Source organism: Ascochyta rabiei, chromosome 2 (assembly GCF_004011695.2).
Source record: "Ascochyta rabiei chromosome 2, complete sequence".
NCBI classification, from domain to species: domain Eukaryota; kingdom Fungi; phylum Ascomycota; class Dothideomycetes; order Pleosporales; family Didymellaceae; genus Ascochyta; species Ascochyta rabiei.
The window spans coordinates 1,139,337-1,152,015 of NC_082406.1; the positions used below are offsets into that span (position 1 = coordinate 1,139,337).

The following is a 12,679-nucleotide window of genomic DNA, read 5'->3' on the forward strand; positions in this document are numbered from 1 at the left end:
GGACTAACAAATAGGATAAAACTACCTAAAAACACAAAATAAGAGGTAGTAAGTGCCTACTACTAACTAAAACTAGGATATAGATAAAATAAAGCATACCTCTACAATATATAGAAGGTTAATAGCAATAGATATATCTGCAGATACACATAAATAACATAACACCTTCTACTTAGCTATAAAGAATACAAATAAGTAAGAAAAATAATACAGGATAGCCTATAAGGACAATAACTTTTAATACAACTACTACTACACACAACCTAGAGGCTAGGGAGTTCTAGCTACTCTAGCTTTTATTTTAGATACTAGAATAGGCACCTATAAGTAGTACCTACAATAAACAACAGACACCTAAAAATACTGTTAACTCCCTAGAGCATAGGCTCTTACTACAGGACTCTAAACCTATATTTACTAACGTACCCCACAGGCGAGCCGCTCAACAGGCGAGCCGCTCACTTTTGCCAAGCCCCCACCAAACTCCACCCTATTATGGCCCAAAACAACCTAGTTTAGTGCTGTAAAGTGCAGTATGGCCTGTAATACTATTTAGAAACTACTTCTACCTCTTTCTAACACGTTCGCGCGTTGTGTCCTGTCTGATTGCACTGTCCACAGCGTCTTTAGGAGGGCTCACCTCCTTTAGCGCGCACCTGCTTCTTTGCCTTCTTCCTATTACTATACGCCCCAAACTCCTTTAGAGTTATTAATTACAGGCTATCCTTAACTGTTAGGGTCCCTTCTGCCTAAACTTGCTTTCTTTTATGTAATTTTTGTTGTGTGGCTGCCTTATTAGCAGCTTAAAGCTAAGTAATCTCCTGTTACGCCAACACTAGCTTATACGCAATTATTACTGCCCCTTTTGCTACCTTCTTAAACGCCTTAACTATAGAGGTAGGCGAACTATCTATATGCCTCTAAATCCTTGTCTTCACAAGCATTGATTGCGACCTAAGTTTAAGGGTGTTGCTTGGGGTTTGCGACTGCCAGAGCTTGTTATTAACAGGTAGTAGTGGTGATAGAGTGCGCAACTTCACATTAAGGGCCATTATAACCTGGTCTGGGTCAAATAGGACTAATCTAGCACCTCAGAACCCTCTCTAGATGCTCTTAGAAGTAATTGCAGCATTGTAGGCGCGTATAAAGCATGGCAGGAACTCTGTCTTTATAATATAGTTAATCTAGTTACGTATAAGTATTTTAGCTTAGCGCCTATACGCCTTCTTTAAAGCAGTAAAACAACCTACATTAAGGGGCTGTGTAAGGTGTGATAAGTAAGGAGGCAAATAGAGAGTAATAATCTTGTTATCCTTGCAGTATTGCTGGAATTTAAGAGAGTTATGGCTCTTATAACTATTAATAATAAGCAAATAGTAGGTTCTAATAGTACGCTCCTTTGTATGCCTGTTAAAGTGCTTCAACTAGTCAAGACCAAGCTTGTTGGTAGTCCAGCCGTTATTAGAGACTCTAATAACCCAGTCGTAAGGCAGATCCTCTTCTTTGTACCAGGCAGAGAGGTAGTAGTAGGCTTTGAAGATAAGGAAGGCTGGAATAGCCTATCCTTTGGCATTAATGCTTACTATAGCTGTAGCCTACTCTCAGTTGCCTGGCTGGATAGCCTTTAGCCGACCCTGTCGTTCTAAAGCTGTAACAACTGCTCCTAAGGAGATCTAGCCTATTATAAAGCCTGTCTTGTTAAAGTTGTATATGTCTTTATCCTAGATGCTATACTTAGCTTTAATATTAGCTACTAGGCTAAACCAGCCCTATAGAACCTCAGAATCCTTACAGAGGGCTCTCTTGTAGTCGTACTTGCAATTAAACTTAACTTTAAGCTCTAGGTGTTGCTTAACAAACGTACTAGGCCAGTTTACGCTAATAGGGCCTAGATTGCGCTTAGCGCGCAAAGAATTGGCCATAGTAGCTACATCTAAGAGCTAAGAGGAAAATCCTTACGCATCTAGCTTAAGAACATGCTTAATAATTACCTCCTCCTTATTGTTGTCTAGCTTCTGTAAGTTAGCTATAGAATCTGCGCGTAAAGGTTGTCCTGTGTGTTAGTTGCTTAGTGTCTTTTAAGGGACCCTGTAGATAGCTGCAGCGCGTTGCTAAGAGAGATTTGCGTCTTGTTTAAGAGCCTGGAGCGCAAGCTGTATCTGAGCTTCCTTTAACGCGTCTAAATGGTGTTGTTAAGAAGACATTGGTGTAGGAGGAGAAGTTTGGTGGGGGCTTGGCAAAAGTGAGCGGCTCGCCCGTTGAGCGGCTCGCCCGTGGGGTACGTTATCTCCTTTTACAATCGCGCTCCTTAAATTACTAGAGTAGCTTAACTGCTCTCGTCTTATATAGTCTTGGACTCACACAGGACGTTAAACTTATAAATTAAATCAAATCAAATCAAGATTACGTAAATCAGTATTTCACTATTGGCCTTAGAGTACTGTATTCTATGCTATACCCAGCCAAGACAAAACATGACGTTCTTCCAGAAGTATTGATAGACGAAGAACTCACAAACAAGTTGCCGGATGTGCTTTGTCTTCAAACGGCCAAGCTTGGATCCATTGACTTCTCTCCTCTTCGGTTTTTGCATAGCGATTGAGAAAGTCCTCGCGACATCGGGCCAACCGTTCCTTGTACACGGAGTAGTTGTCATGATTGACCCAACCATCCCATCCCTGGTATGCACCAATCTCGGTCAGAATCTCATGCATTAGCTCAACACCCTGGCTCCAACTTGTCTCGAGACATTGCTGCTGGGTCCTATCCTTAGAATTGAAGGAAAGAGGGCACGGTATAGAAGACCCAACACACGTGGTCCACTCGTCTTGAAGTCGGATGAGCATTCCCTGGAGGACTGGCTCTCCATCACTGAAGATTGAGCTTGCCAGTCCAGTAATTTGACCGTGTAGGGTTTCTCGAAAGTGCAACGCATGAGCAATCTCTGGACATTGCCTGAGCATTAGTATCTCATAAAGCTTATAGAGAGATTGAGCAGCTCGAAGGTTCTTAGCTTGATGTTGTGCCTCCTCACTCATGTCATCAAAGCCATCGGGTAGTGTTATGGGCTTCAAGCCTTCTGGTATTGGCCCATCGAACTCGATGAGCGAAGGGTGGCGTGCTTGGAGGAAGAGCGGGGAAATGTTAACCGCTTGCCAGTCGATGATATTAAGGATTTTTGTCGGCTGGGAAGGGTCAACGAAGATGTTGTCACCATGCAGATCAGAGTGCCATAAAGTAGGCTTTGATAGGTTGACATCTTTGGGCAGAATATGGGTTGCGACTTTCAGATAATCCTGGAGGACTGCGATCTTCAGCGCTCTGGTTGGATGGTATTGGTTGGGGCCGCTGAATAACCCTTGCTGGGCAGGATACGACGAGAACTTATCAATGCACGCTAGCTCTCGGGCGGCGCGAGAATGGATAAATTCGCCAAGTGAAGGCCCTGTTATCTAATCAGCTTGAGATGAACATGACAGCAGAGGTAAGGGAACTTACACGGCCCTCGATTTACTTCGACGGAGTCTCTTCCTTGATCAAAGAAGGCTCTGTTAGTTGTTGGGCCAACTACAAAGGCTTCTCCGTTGTCTGTCGAGTTGACTGAGTCAAGGTGTTGACTTGGGCTCGGGGTAGGTAGATCCTTCGCATAATACAAGCTCCCGTACATGGGGAAATTGGCAGACACAAAGGCTTTCTCGTACCCGACTAAGGCCCTGACAACCTCAAGTCTCTCCTCCCAAGATACTTCATGCCATATCTTGCCCAACTCCACCCCTCCACTGCGCTCCATCAAGATGTACTCTGCTTTGACGGGATTGTCGGTCGAGGAGCTCCAGCCATATACCCGGGGCGCTGGGATATTAAGGACGTTTCGCACCTGCGACGTAACTAATTGTCAGCAGTTATCAGTTGTAATGGGTCAGGGAGCCTGTACGTAGTCCATAGTGGCGGCTTCGCTGGCTGTCGTTAAGTGCGGCCGTCCAGCATTCGGGTTCGGTAGTTTGGCAATTAATTCTCGGCCATCGTCCATGGTAATCAGGAAGACCTTGCTGAAGTTTCCTTCAGGCAGTTTTTCAACCTTAACGCAAGAGCGAGCTCCGATTGCTTGCGCTGAGACTTGGAGGAGTCCTGACAGGTCGAACTTAACGTAACGTCGAGCAAGCTGATACTTCTCATTCCAGAGCCACCGACCCGAGGTATAATTGTAAAACTGCTCCACATCGCAGTCTCGAGAGATGTCGACGTCGTGGGAAGTCATAGTGTACTGCCTGGAATGCGGTAGTGAGGACGAAGTTGGTTGAGCTAACGTCGCGAACTGAGAATAATTAAAGAGCTGTCGGCGAAACCAACTAATTGATAAGGATTTTAGAATCGCATTCGAGGTAGACGCTCGATAAACAGTAGCTGAGGCAGCAAGGAGTGCCATACTGAATGCGATCGAGGCAGAGAAACACTTCGCGTCGCGAGATAATGTCGAGCTGTGCTGGCGCGCGCGTAGGCGCGCTATTTGACGATCAATGCCACTACCGTGTCCGTGCGCGCAACGACCGGAGTCGCGCAACAACCGAAAACCACCTTAACGCTCAAAATTAGATAAGGCTATAGAGCCACCCACAACAGCTATTATTTTATGATTCTGTAGTGTAGTACTAATTAATTACTTGCAAAAAAGATGTACTATTTAAATTTGGCTGGTAACTTAACGTTGCGGCCACGTGATGTGGTTTTGAGTAGGGGAGCTAGGGACGGCGATAGGGGACTACGACCACCAACATCATCCCTAGGACCACGTTTTTAACGCTTTTTTAGCTAGGTTGCTTATAAAGCTGTCCTTTTACCCTTTTAAGGTAATTATATAGCTTTTACAGTATTAAGCTCTTGTTATTAATGCTGCTTTTTAGCTTTCTGTTTAGCCTTCTAATTTGCTGTATTAGCCTTCTCCTTCTTACGCACCACCTTAGCTGCCTCTTACGCTACACGCCTCTCCTCCTTCTCCTTCTCCTTAACTAGCTTCTTAGCAGCTGCTACTTCCTTACTAGTAGCTTTTCTAAGCCTCTCCTCCTTCTCCTTATATTATCTAACTTGCTTACAGAAGCGTGCTTTATTAACCTTTCTAGGTAACTAGAACACTGCACTACTATAGTACTTCTGCTGTTACTGCAAGTCTAAGGTTTTGCTCTTCTTTTTATGCTTCTTCTGCGTCTTTAGAGTCTTTTTAAGGCTATCTATCTTATACTAGAGGAGTAAGGTTTTAACTAAGATATAGTAGATTAATTGTCTTATCTTTTTAATGTTACTCTTACTCTAGTTTTTAACCACACGCTGCAACAACGTCTCTATTTTAAGCTAATCCTTATTGCTATAAACAGATAATAAGGACCTATCTAAATATAAGCTCTCTAGTGTTTTAACAAAGTAGTAGAGGATAATGTTAGGATTAAGTAGATAGATACCTGTTGCCTTAAAGGACTTAAGTATTAGCTTTTTAGTAAAGCTACACATCTACGCTAGCTAGAATAGGTAGAAGAAGTCTACTCTAGTAATAGGTGCGTTTTTTTAAGCCTTATAGATGTATGTTATAACTACTTTTAAGTACGCTGTTAATAGAGGCTTAAACAGCACTATATTAAGCAGCTAGAGCGTTTAGGTTAAGTAAGGGGGAAGGATAGCTAGGAGGATCTTGTAGTTATTATAGTACTTAATAAAGTCTATTATTACGTAGGATATATAGCTATCTAGTATTAAAAGCCTCTACTTTCTTTGTGCTTTCTCCTTAGTGTAGCAATTAAACACCTGCTTAAGCTAGGTAAGGCCTATATCCCTATTTGTCTACCCTAAGAAAGATAATGTAACTATTATAGAGTGTTTTCCTAGCTTAATTTTAGCTACCTAGTCTAATTTAATACTAGCATTAGCTAACTTATAGATAATGCCTAGTAGTAGTACTATTCTATTACTACACACACACGCTATAAGCGTCTACTAAGCTTAGTTACTATCCTAGATAGATGCTTTAATCTCTCCCTTTATCTACATACGCTTGCTAAACACATGTTTTATCCTGCCTATAATACTAATTATAAAGCCCTTCTTATCTATATTATATATATAGCAACCCTTAATAGAGTATTTAGAGATTTTATGCTATAGCAGGTTAAAGTAGAGCATATATTTATTATAGGAATTAGTATTATAATATAGTTAATCTATCCTAGTAGAGTAACACAAGATAAGATAGATAGAGTACTTATTAATAAAGTAGGTAACCTAGCTCTTACTAACTGGATTTTAAGCTACTAGCAACGTAAAATTCTGGATTATCTCTCTAGTAGGTGGTAAGTAACAAGTACTAAGTAACTCTATGTACTTTATAAGCTCTATCTCCTGTTATAGCGTTAAACGTTGCTAGTTAATATCCTTAGTCTCCTAGGAGTCCTAAACGTGCTTATGTCTCTAAGCTAGAGTTACGTAGTTAACGCTAAACCTAGTAGTAAAATGCTGATATATAAGTTTTTCGCCTAGTTTTAAGACATTAATTACTGTAAGCGCTTTGTTAATAGCTGCTATAGTTGTTAGGTTACAATGCGTTAAAGTATAGTGTAGTTGTGATGATTCGGTTGTTGCGCGACTCCGGTCGTTGCGCGCACGGACACGGTAGGCGCCTTGGCTGAACGTCACCCGCTGCCACGCGCCGACCAAGAAAGAGCCCGATCAGCGAATAGTAACAGAAACACCAAACGATACATAAATAGACTGCGCGTATGTTCATATAATCCCACAAATCAGTGGTATCCGCAGGGCGTGTCTGTTGCTGAGACGTTATCTGTTTCTATCAATGTTGCTTCGTACTAATGGACCACATCGAAGCTCCATAGGGTGAGATGAGGAGAGCCAGCTTCGCCACAATTTTAGCGCCGCAATGTATTACTGTCGCGTAGGCAGCTGGCGCTTCGATAAACGTATCATCAGTGTTCGAAGCAATGCCGAGATCAAGTTTCCTGACGGCAACACTGGCGATGAAAGCGGCACAGGCGTCCTGGAGTAATCTCCCGGTTCAGAAACTCGATAGAAAAGGTATAAGAGGAGCTCGATCCAGACAGAGTTGTAATCAAGTCAAAGACAAGAACAGTATACCAAGTATTGTACCTCCACCACCAAAGTTAACCCCCTTGAGAAGTTCTATCTTGTATGCAAATCCGATGTTGAGTAAGCTATGTCTGACATATCAGAGCTATAGATACAATGTCCAACTCGGTCAAAAAGGCTATCCAGAAGCTATTCGACGATGCTGCGAAGAGCAAATCCGCAATGTCCCGCCTTCTCAATCCAAGTGCAGACGGTGCGGGAGGTCGTGTCTACCCCGCCAGGAACGCTAAAAACGACGCCAAGTATGGAGTCCGCGTTGACAAGGGGGAAGCGGTCCACGGACAACCAAACAAACTCCGACTCCATCTGCAGATCAACTCCAATGCAGAGAGCAAGACCCTCCGAGATCTAGCGAAAAAAGATCCTCATCGTGTTGTTTCCACTGCCGATGTCGACACTCAGCAAGGTGCTACAAAGGAGGGTCTAGAAGATCTAGAAGCACAGTTCAAGAATAATCTCAGGGTTTGAATCTCTACAATCAACACGCTATCTCTATTTTAACCCTATTTCCAAAATTGTACGAAATGGGGCCTTACTCAGAACAGTTTAGCAATTAAATGGAAAGAATTTTGCTTGGTATAGCATTCTATGAACTATTTCTTAAAAAGGCCGTGCAAACTCTTCTAGGAAAAAAAAAGGCACATATGTACATTAACAATGTCTCCCTAACAGACTTCAGCAACGGGGCTCGCACAAATCACAGCAGTGTTGGGAATGCAGACGATCACTACTGAGCTTTAGCTATAGTATTTATTACGTGATATGTGCAAGCAAAACGAACAGGGTGATTCTTCTTATCTTATAAATTAGACACTCTCCAGAGCTTACGTAACCCTGTCTAACTAACAAATTCAGGCTAGATTACCTAATTAAACTTTCTAGCAGTATCTTAAAACGTCTTAGACTATCTAGAACTATATAAACTAATTAGAGGTAAATAGAGTAAAGCTCTATAGAGCGTCTAAAGGAAAATAGAACCTTATTTAGTATAAATCTAATTTGGCTTTACAGAACAAGGCATCCTACCTTTAATAGAGTACTTTTACACCTTTACTATATCTAAAACTATTATTTTACTACTGTTTAAAAGTACTTATTTAACAATGTTATATAAAAAACTCATTACTACTACTATTATTAGGGTGCTTATTAGTGTGTTGCCTATTTGCCCTATCTACCCATCTCTCTAACCTTCTAACTAACAACCTCTTATTACTCTCTTAAAGTAACGTAGCCCTGTTACTATCTTTAGAACACTTGCTGTTATAATACAAACTTGCTTTATTAAGCCTACTTTCTAATGCGCCTATTATCTACTTCTCTTTACTCTCCTAGCGTTGCTGTATACCTACTTTTAACCCTAATCTTTAGACACCTATTATACAGACTAGGTACAAAAAAAGTTATATTCTTAGTACAGGACGTAAGCTATAACAGGCAACTAATAATATGTTAAATAAGGGTCTGTTAACTGCAGGTCTATTAACTATAGAACTGTTAACTTAAGGCTTAATATTGTAAGGACTATACCTTATATCCAAGCGGAATTTAAATCTTATAGTTTAGACCCTCTAAAAGACTAGGTAGTTGTTTAAAGAGTTTATTTACGCGTTAGTTAGTATATAAATGCATAATTAGAGCATAATAGTGTATTACTAGCAGTATAGCTAGTTAGACTAATAGCAAAGAGTTATAAAGACAGCTATAGATAACCTTATAGGGTATTAGCTCTAGTAAGAGAAGCATTCTGTTAAGAAGTACATAGTAGAGCTAGATAGCCTTGTTATGTATAAGCTGTCTAGGAGGTTTACGTTTAATATAATACTTAAAACTCTAAACTATTAAAAAGTTGTTTAAGTAATCTACTATTACGCGCTACACTAGTACAGGCTTCTTAAGAAGCTTTATACTAACTGTTAAGCTAGTTAACTATTCTATCTAAAGACTAAGAAGGAGAAACTAAACTAGTTAATTCTTATGTTAACCGGTATAGTTTTTTTATGCTAGGTAGAAGAAGAGGTTAAACACTATATATTTCTGTATTAATCTAAACCTTTAAAAATTATCTATTAGCTAACATGTTATTACAACGTTATTTAGCTTAGGATATTACTAATTATATAAATCTAGTCTATAAATTATAAGTATACTTATAAGATAACGTACCCCACAGGCGAGCCGCTCAACGGGCGAGCCGCTCACTTTTGCCAAGCCCCCACCAAACTCCACCCTATTATGGCCCAAAACAACCTAGTTTAGTGCTGTAAAGTGCAGTATGGCCTGTAATACTATTTAGAAACTACTTCTACCTCTTTCTGACACGTTCGCGCGTTGTGTCCTGTCTGATTGCACTGTCCACAGCGTCTTTAGGAGGGCTCACCTCCTTTAGCGCACACCTGCTTCTTTACCTTCTTCCTATTACTACGCGCCCTAAACTCCTTTAGAGTTGTTAATTATAGGCTATCCTTAACTATTAGGGTCCCTTCTACCTAAACTTGCTTTCTTTTATGTAATTTTTGTTGTGTGGCTGCCTTATTAGCATCTTAAAGCTAAGTAATCTCCTATTGCGCCAACACTAGCTTATACGTAATTATTACTGCCCCTTTTGCTACCTTCTTAAACGCCTTAACTATAGAGGTAGGCGAACTATCTATATACCTCTAAATCCTTATCTTTATAAGCATTAATTACGACCTAAGTTTAAGGGTGTTGCTTGGGGTTTGCGACTGCCAGAGCTTGTTGTTAACAGGTAGTAGTAGTGATAGAGTGCGCAACTTCACATTAAGGGCCATTATAACCCGGTCTAGGTTAAATAGGACTAATCTAGCACCTTAGAACCCTCCCTAGATGTTCTTAGAAGTAATTGCAGCATTGTAGGCGCGTATAAAGCATGGCAGGAACTCTGTCTTTATAATATAGTTAATCTAGTTATGTATAAGTATTTTAGTTTAGCGCCTATACGCCTTCTTTAAAGCAGTAAAACAACCTATATTAAGGGGCTGTGTAAGGTGTAATAAGTAAGAAGGCAAACAGAGAGCAATAATCTTGTTATCCTTACAGTATTGCTAGAATTTAAGAGAGTTGTGGCTCTTATAACTATTAATAATAAGCAAATAGTAGGTGCTAATAGTACGCTCCTTTGTATGCCTGTTAAAGTGCTTTAACCAGTTAAGACCAAGCTTGTTGGTAGTCTAGCCGTTATCAGAGACTCTAATAACCCAGTTGTAAGGCAGATCCTCTTCTTTGTACCAGGCAGAGAGGTAGTAGTAGGCTTTAAAGATAAGGAAGGCCAGAATAGCCTATCCTTTGGCATTAATGCTTACTATAGCCGTAGCCCACTCTTAGTTGCCTGGCTAGATTGCCTTTAGCCGACCCTGTTGTTCTAAAGCTGTAACAACTGCTCCTAGGGAGATCTAGCCTATTATAAAGCCTGTCTTGTCAAACTTGTACGTGTCTTCATCCTAGATGCCATACTTAGCTTTAATGTTAGCTACCAGGCTAAACCAGCCCTGTAGAACCTTAGAATCCTTACAGAGGGCTCTCTTGTAGTCGTACTTGTAATTAAACTTGACTTTAAGCTCTAGGTGTTGCTTAACAAACGTACTAGGCCAGTTTACGCTAATAGGGCCTAGATTACGCTTAGCGCGCAAAGAATTGGCTATAGTAGCTATATCTAAGAGCTAAGGGGAAAATCCTTACGCATCTAGCTTAAGAACATGCTTAATAATTACCTCCTCCTTATTGTTGTCCAGCTTCTGTAAGTTAGCTATAGAATCTGCGCGTGAAGGTTGTCCTATGTGTTAGTTGCTTAGTGTCTTTTAAGGGACCCTGTAGATAGCTGCAGCGCGTCACTAAGAGAGATTTACGTCTTGTTTAAGAGCCTAGAGCGCAAGCTATATCTGAGTTTCCTTTAACGCGTCTAAATAGTGTTGTTAAGAAGACATTGGTGTAGGAGGAGAAGTTTGGTGGGGGCTTGGCAAAAGTGAGCGGCTTGCCCGTTAAGCGGCTTGCCTGTAGGGTACGTTATATAGAGGTATATATAATCCTATTATATCTATAATACTCTATAACTATATATAACTGTCTACTACTATCTACTACCTTCTTTTATAGCTTATAGCTGTTATAGACTAGCCTTAGAGTAGAATGCAATAAGGGTTAATATGGTATTGTATCTCTTATAGAGGTAACACGTTGCATGTCCTTCTAATATGTCTGTAGGGCACGTAATTGTCCTGTCTCGCTTAAGGCTTAGACAAGGTCTAAGCCTATAACATACCTTCTTTCCCTATCCCTCCTAGGCTGTCTGTACTTTTATTAGGTCCTTTTTATATTTAGCGTAGCTTAGGGGATACTAGTAGTAGGTAAACCCTAGCCTACTAGGGCTGGTTGTAGTTGCGCAGGGGTCTAGCTCTTAGTAGTTAGCTGCTTGTCTAGTCTGTAGTTTACCTAGAGTGGTCCCTATACGCACCTAGGTTGTTTTTGTTTTACCTAGTACACCTACCTAAGTTAGACACTTGTACTACTCTACGCTTCTACCTAACCTACCTATAACATACCTACCTAAAGTTTTATACGCGCTCTTACCCTACCTACTATATCTATTATTACCTCTAGTTATAGCTATTAGGCTACTAGTTAAGGAGCTAGTAGTTCCCCAAGAGGGGGTAGTTATAGTCTGCTATAGTCCCTCCCCTCTACCTATAACATACCTATAGTATTTCTTATCTATAGTTTCTAATCTAGTTATAAGGCCTAACTATATATGTAGAAAGCTTACTACTGTTATATAGGCAACTACAAAGTTAAGAGTAACTTAGATAATAAGGACCTAGTCTCTGTCTCTGCTAGCGCTATCCTATACTACCTCTGCTACCTTCTTACTATTCTTACTAGCTAGTCTTATAAGTGTCTATATCTGTTATAGGTCTACTTACTTACTAATTTCTTCTATAGCTAACTACATTCTAGGTGCTAGTAAGACCTATTATACCTACGCTAAGCGTAAGCGTATATATATTTATAATAATAACCTCTTTACTATAAATACTAAGCTCTACTATACCTAGTGTAATTTTAAGCAGTATATTAATATACATATTCCTGTTCTAGCCCCTTATCTCTAACTAATAGTAGCTAAGGCGTTAGTACGCGCTAGTAACGCCTATATTAAGATGCCTAGCACCTAGAGTATAGGTAGTAATAAGGCTAACTAGGGGCGTTAGCCCATTTTCTACTATAAGTTACCCCCTTATTACTACTGTAGGTTTTCCTTTCTAACGTAAAATTTTTACTAGGTGCCTACTATAAGCACTAGTAGGTATATAAGGCTGTGCTTAACCTAGCCCTAGCTAACTCTACACTAGTAAAGTAGTTAACCTCTACTTACGCTGCCTATTCCCCTGCTAAGCCTAGTACCTAGGTTACTCTGCCTGCTATGCTGTTGTCTAGGCATTATAGTAGTAACTAACTAGATACCTACTTCTAGTAGTTTATAGCTACTGTAGGGTTAGCCTTCTAGTCCTAGACTAAG

At 40.5% G+C, this 12,679-nt stretch overlaps 2 protein-coding genes across 3 annotated transcripts, besides 26 other annotated features; one reads left to right on the forward strand and one right to left on the reverse strand.

Annotated features, from left to right (window-relative positions):
- Positions 1 to 420: part of a mobile genetic element that runs on past the window's edge.
- Positions 404 to 2,286: a mobile genetic element.
- Positions 411 to 414: a direct repeat.
- Positions 415 to 2,287: a long terminal repeat.
- Positions 415 to 11,171: a mobile genetic element.
- Positions 1,213 to 1,373: a mobile genetic element.
- Positions 1,213 to 1,418: a mobile genetic element.
- Positions 1,213 to 1,421: a mobile genetic element.
- Positions 1,213 to 1,424: a mobile genetic element.
- Positions 1,219 to 1,415: a mobile genetic element.
- Positions 1,429 to 1,559: a mobile genetic element.
- Positions 2,287 to 2,396: a mobile genetic element.
- Positions 2,511 to 4,426, reverse strand: EKO05_0001298 (uncharacterized protein; the record flags this gene model as incomplete). The annotated part of the gene is made up of 3 exons (XM_038937519.2): positions 2,511 to 3,445; positions 3,499 to 3,877; positions 3,935 to 4,426. 3 exons carry the CDS (start codon positions 4,424 to 4,426, stop codon positions 2,511 to 2,513), a joined length of 1,806 nt encoding a protein of 601 aa, XP_038802054.2.
- Positions 4,525 to 6,658: a mobile genetic element.
- Positions 6,981 to 7,614, forward strand: EKO05_0001299 (uncharacterized protein; the record flags this gene model as incomplete). Of its 2 annotated transcripts, none has more annotated exons than XM_059635643.1 (2): positions 6,981 to 7,186; positions 7,230 to 7,614. In XM_059635643.1, 2 exons carry the CDS (start codon positions 6,981 to 6,983, stop codon positions 7,612 to 7,614), a joined length of 591 nt encoding a protein of 196 aa, XP_059491626.1. The 2 variants fall into 2 exon arrangements, with proteins under 2 accessions (XP_059491626.1, XP_038802055.2); XM_038944944.2 differs by having other exon boundaries at positions 6,981 to 7,074; positions 7,238 to 7,614.
- Positions 8,075 to 8,111: a dispersed repeat.
- Positions 9,255 to 9,302: a tandem repeat.
- Positions 9,305 to 11,171: a long terminal repeat.
- Positions 9,305 to 11,172: a mobile genetic element.
- Positions 10,099 to 10,211: a mobile genetic element.
- Positions 10,689 to 10,720: a tandem repeat.
- Positions 11,171 to 11,225: a tandem repeat.
- Positions 11,172 to 11,175: a direct repeat.
- Positions 11,173 to 11,225: a tandem repeat.
- Positions 11,226 to 11,253: 28 nt separating this feature from the next.
- Positions 11,254 to 12,175: a dispersed repeat.
- Positions 11,669 to 11,712: a tandem repeat.
- Positions 11,735 to 11,799: a tandem repeat.
- Positions 12,176 to 12,679: part of a mobile genetic element that runs on past the window's edge.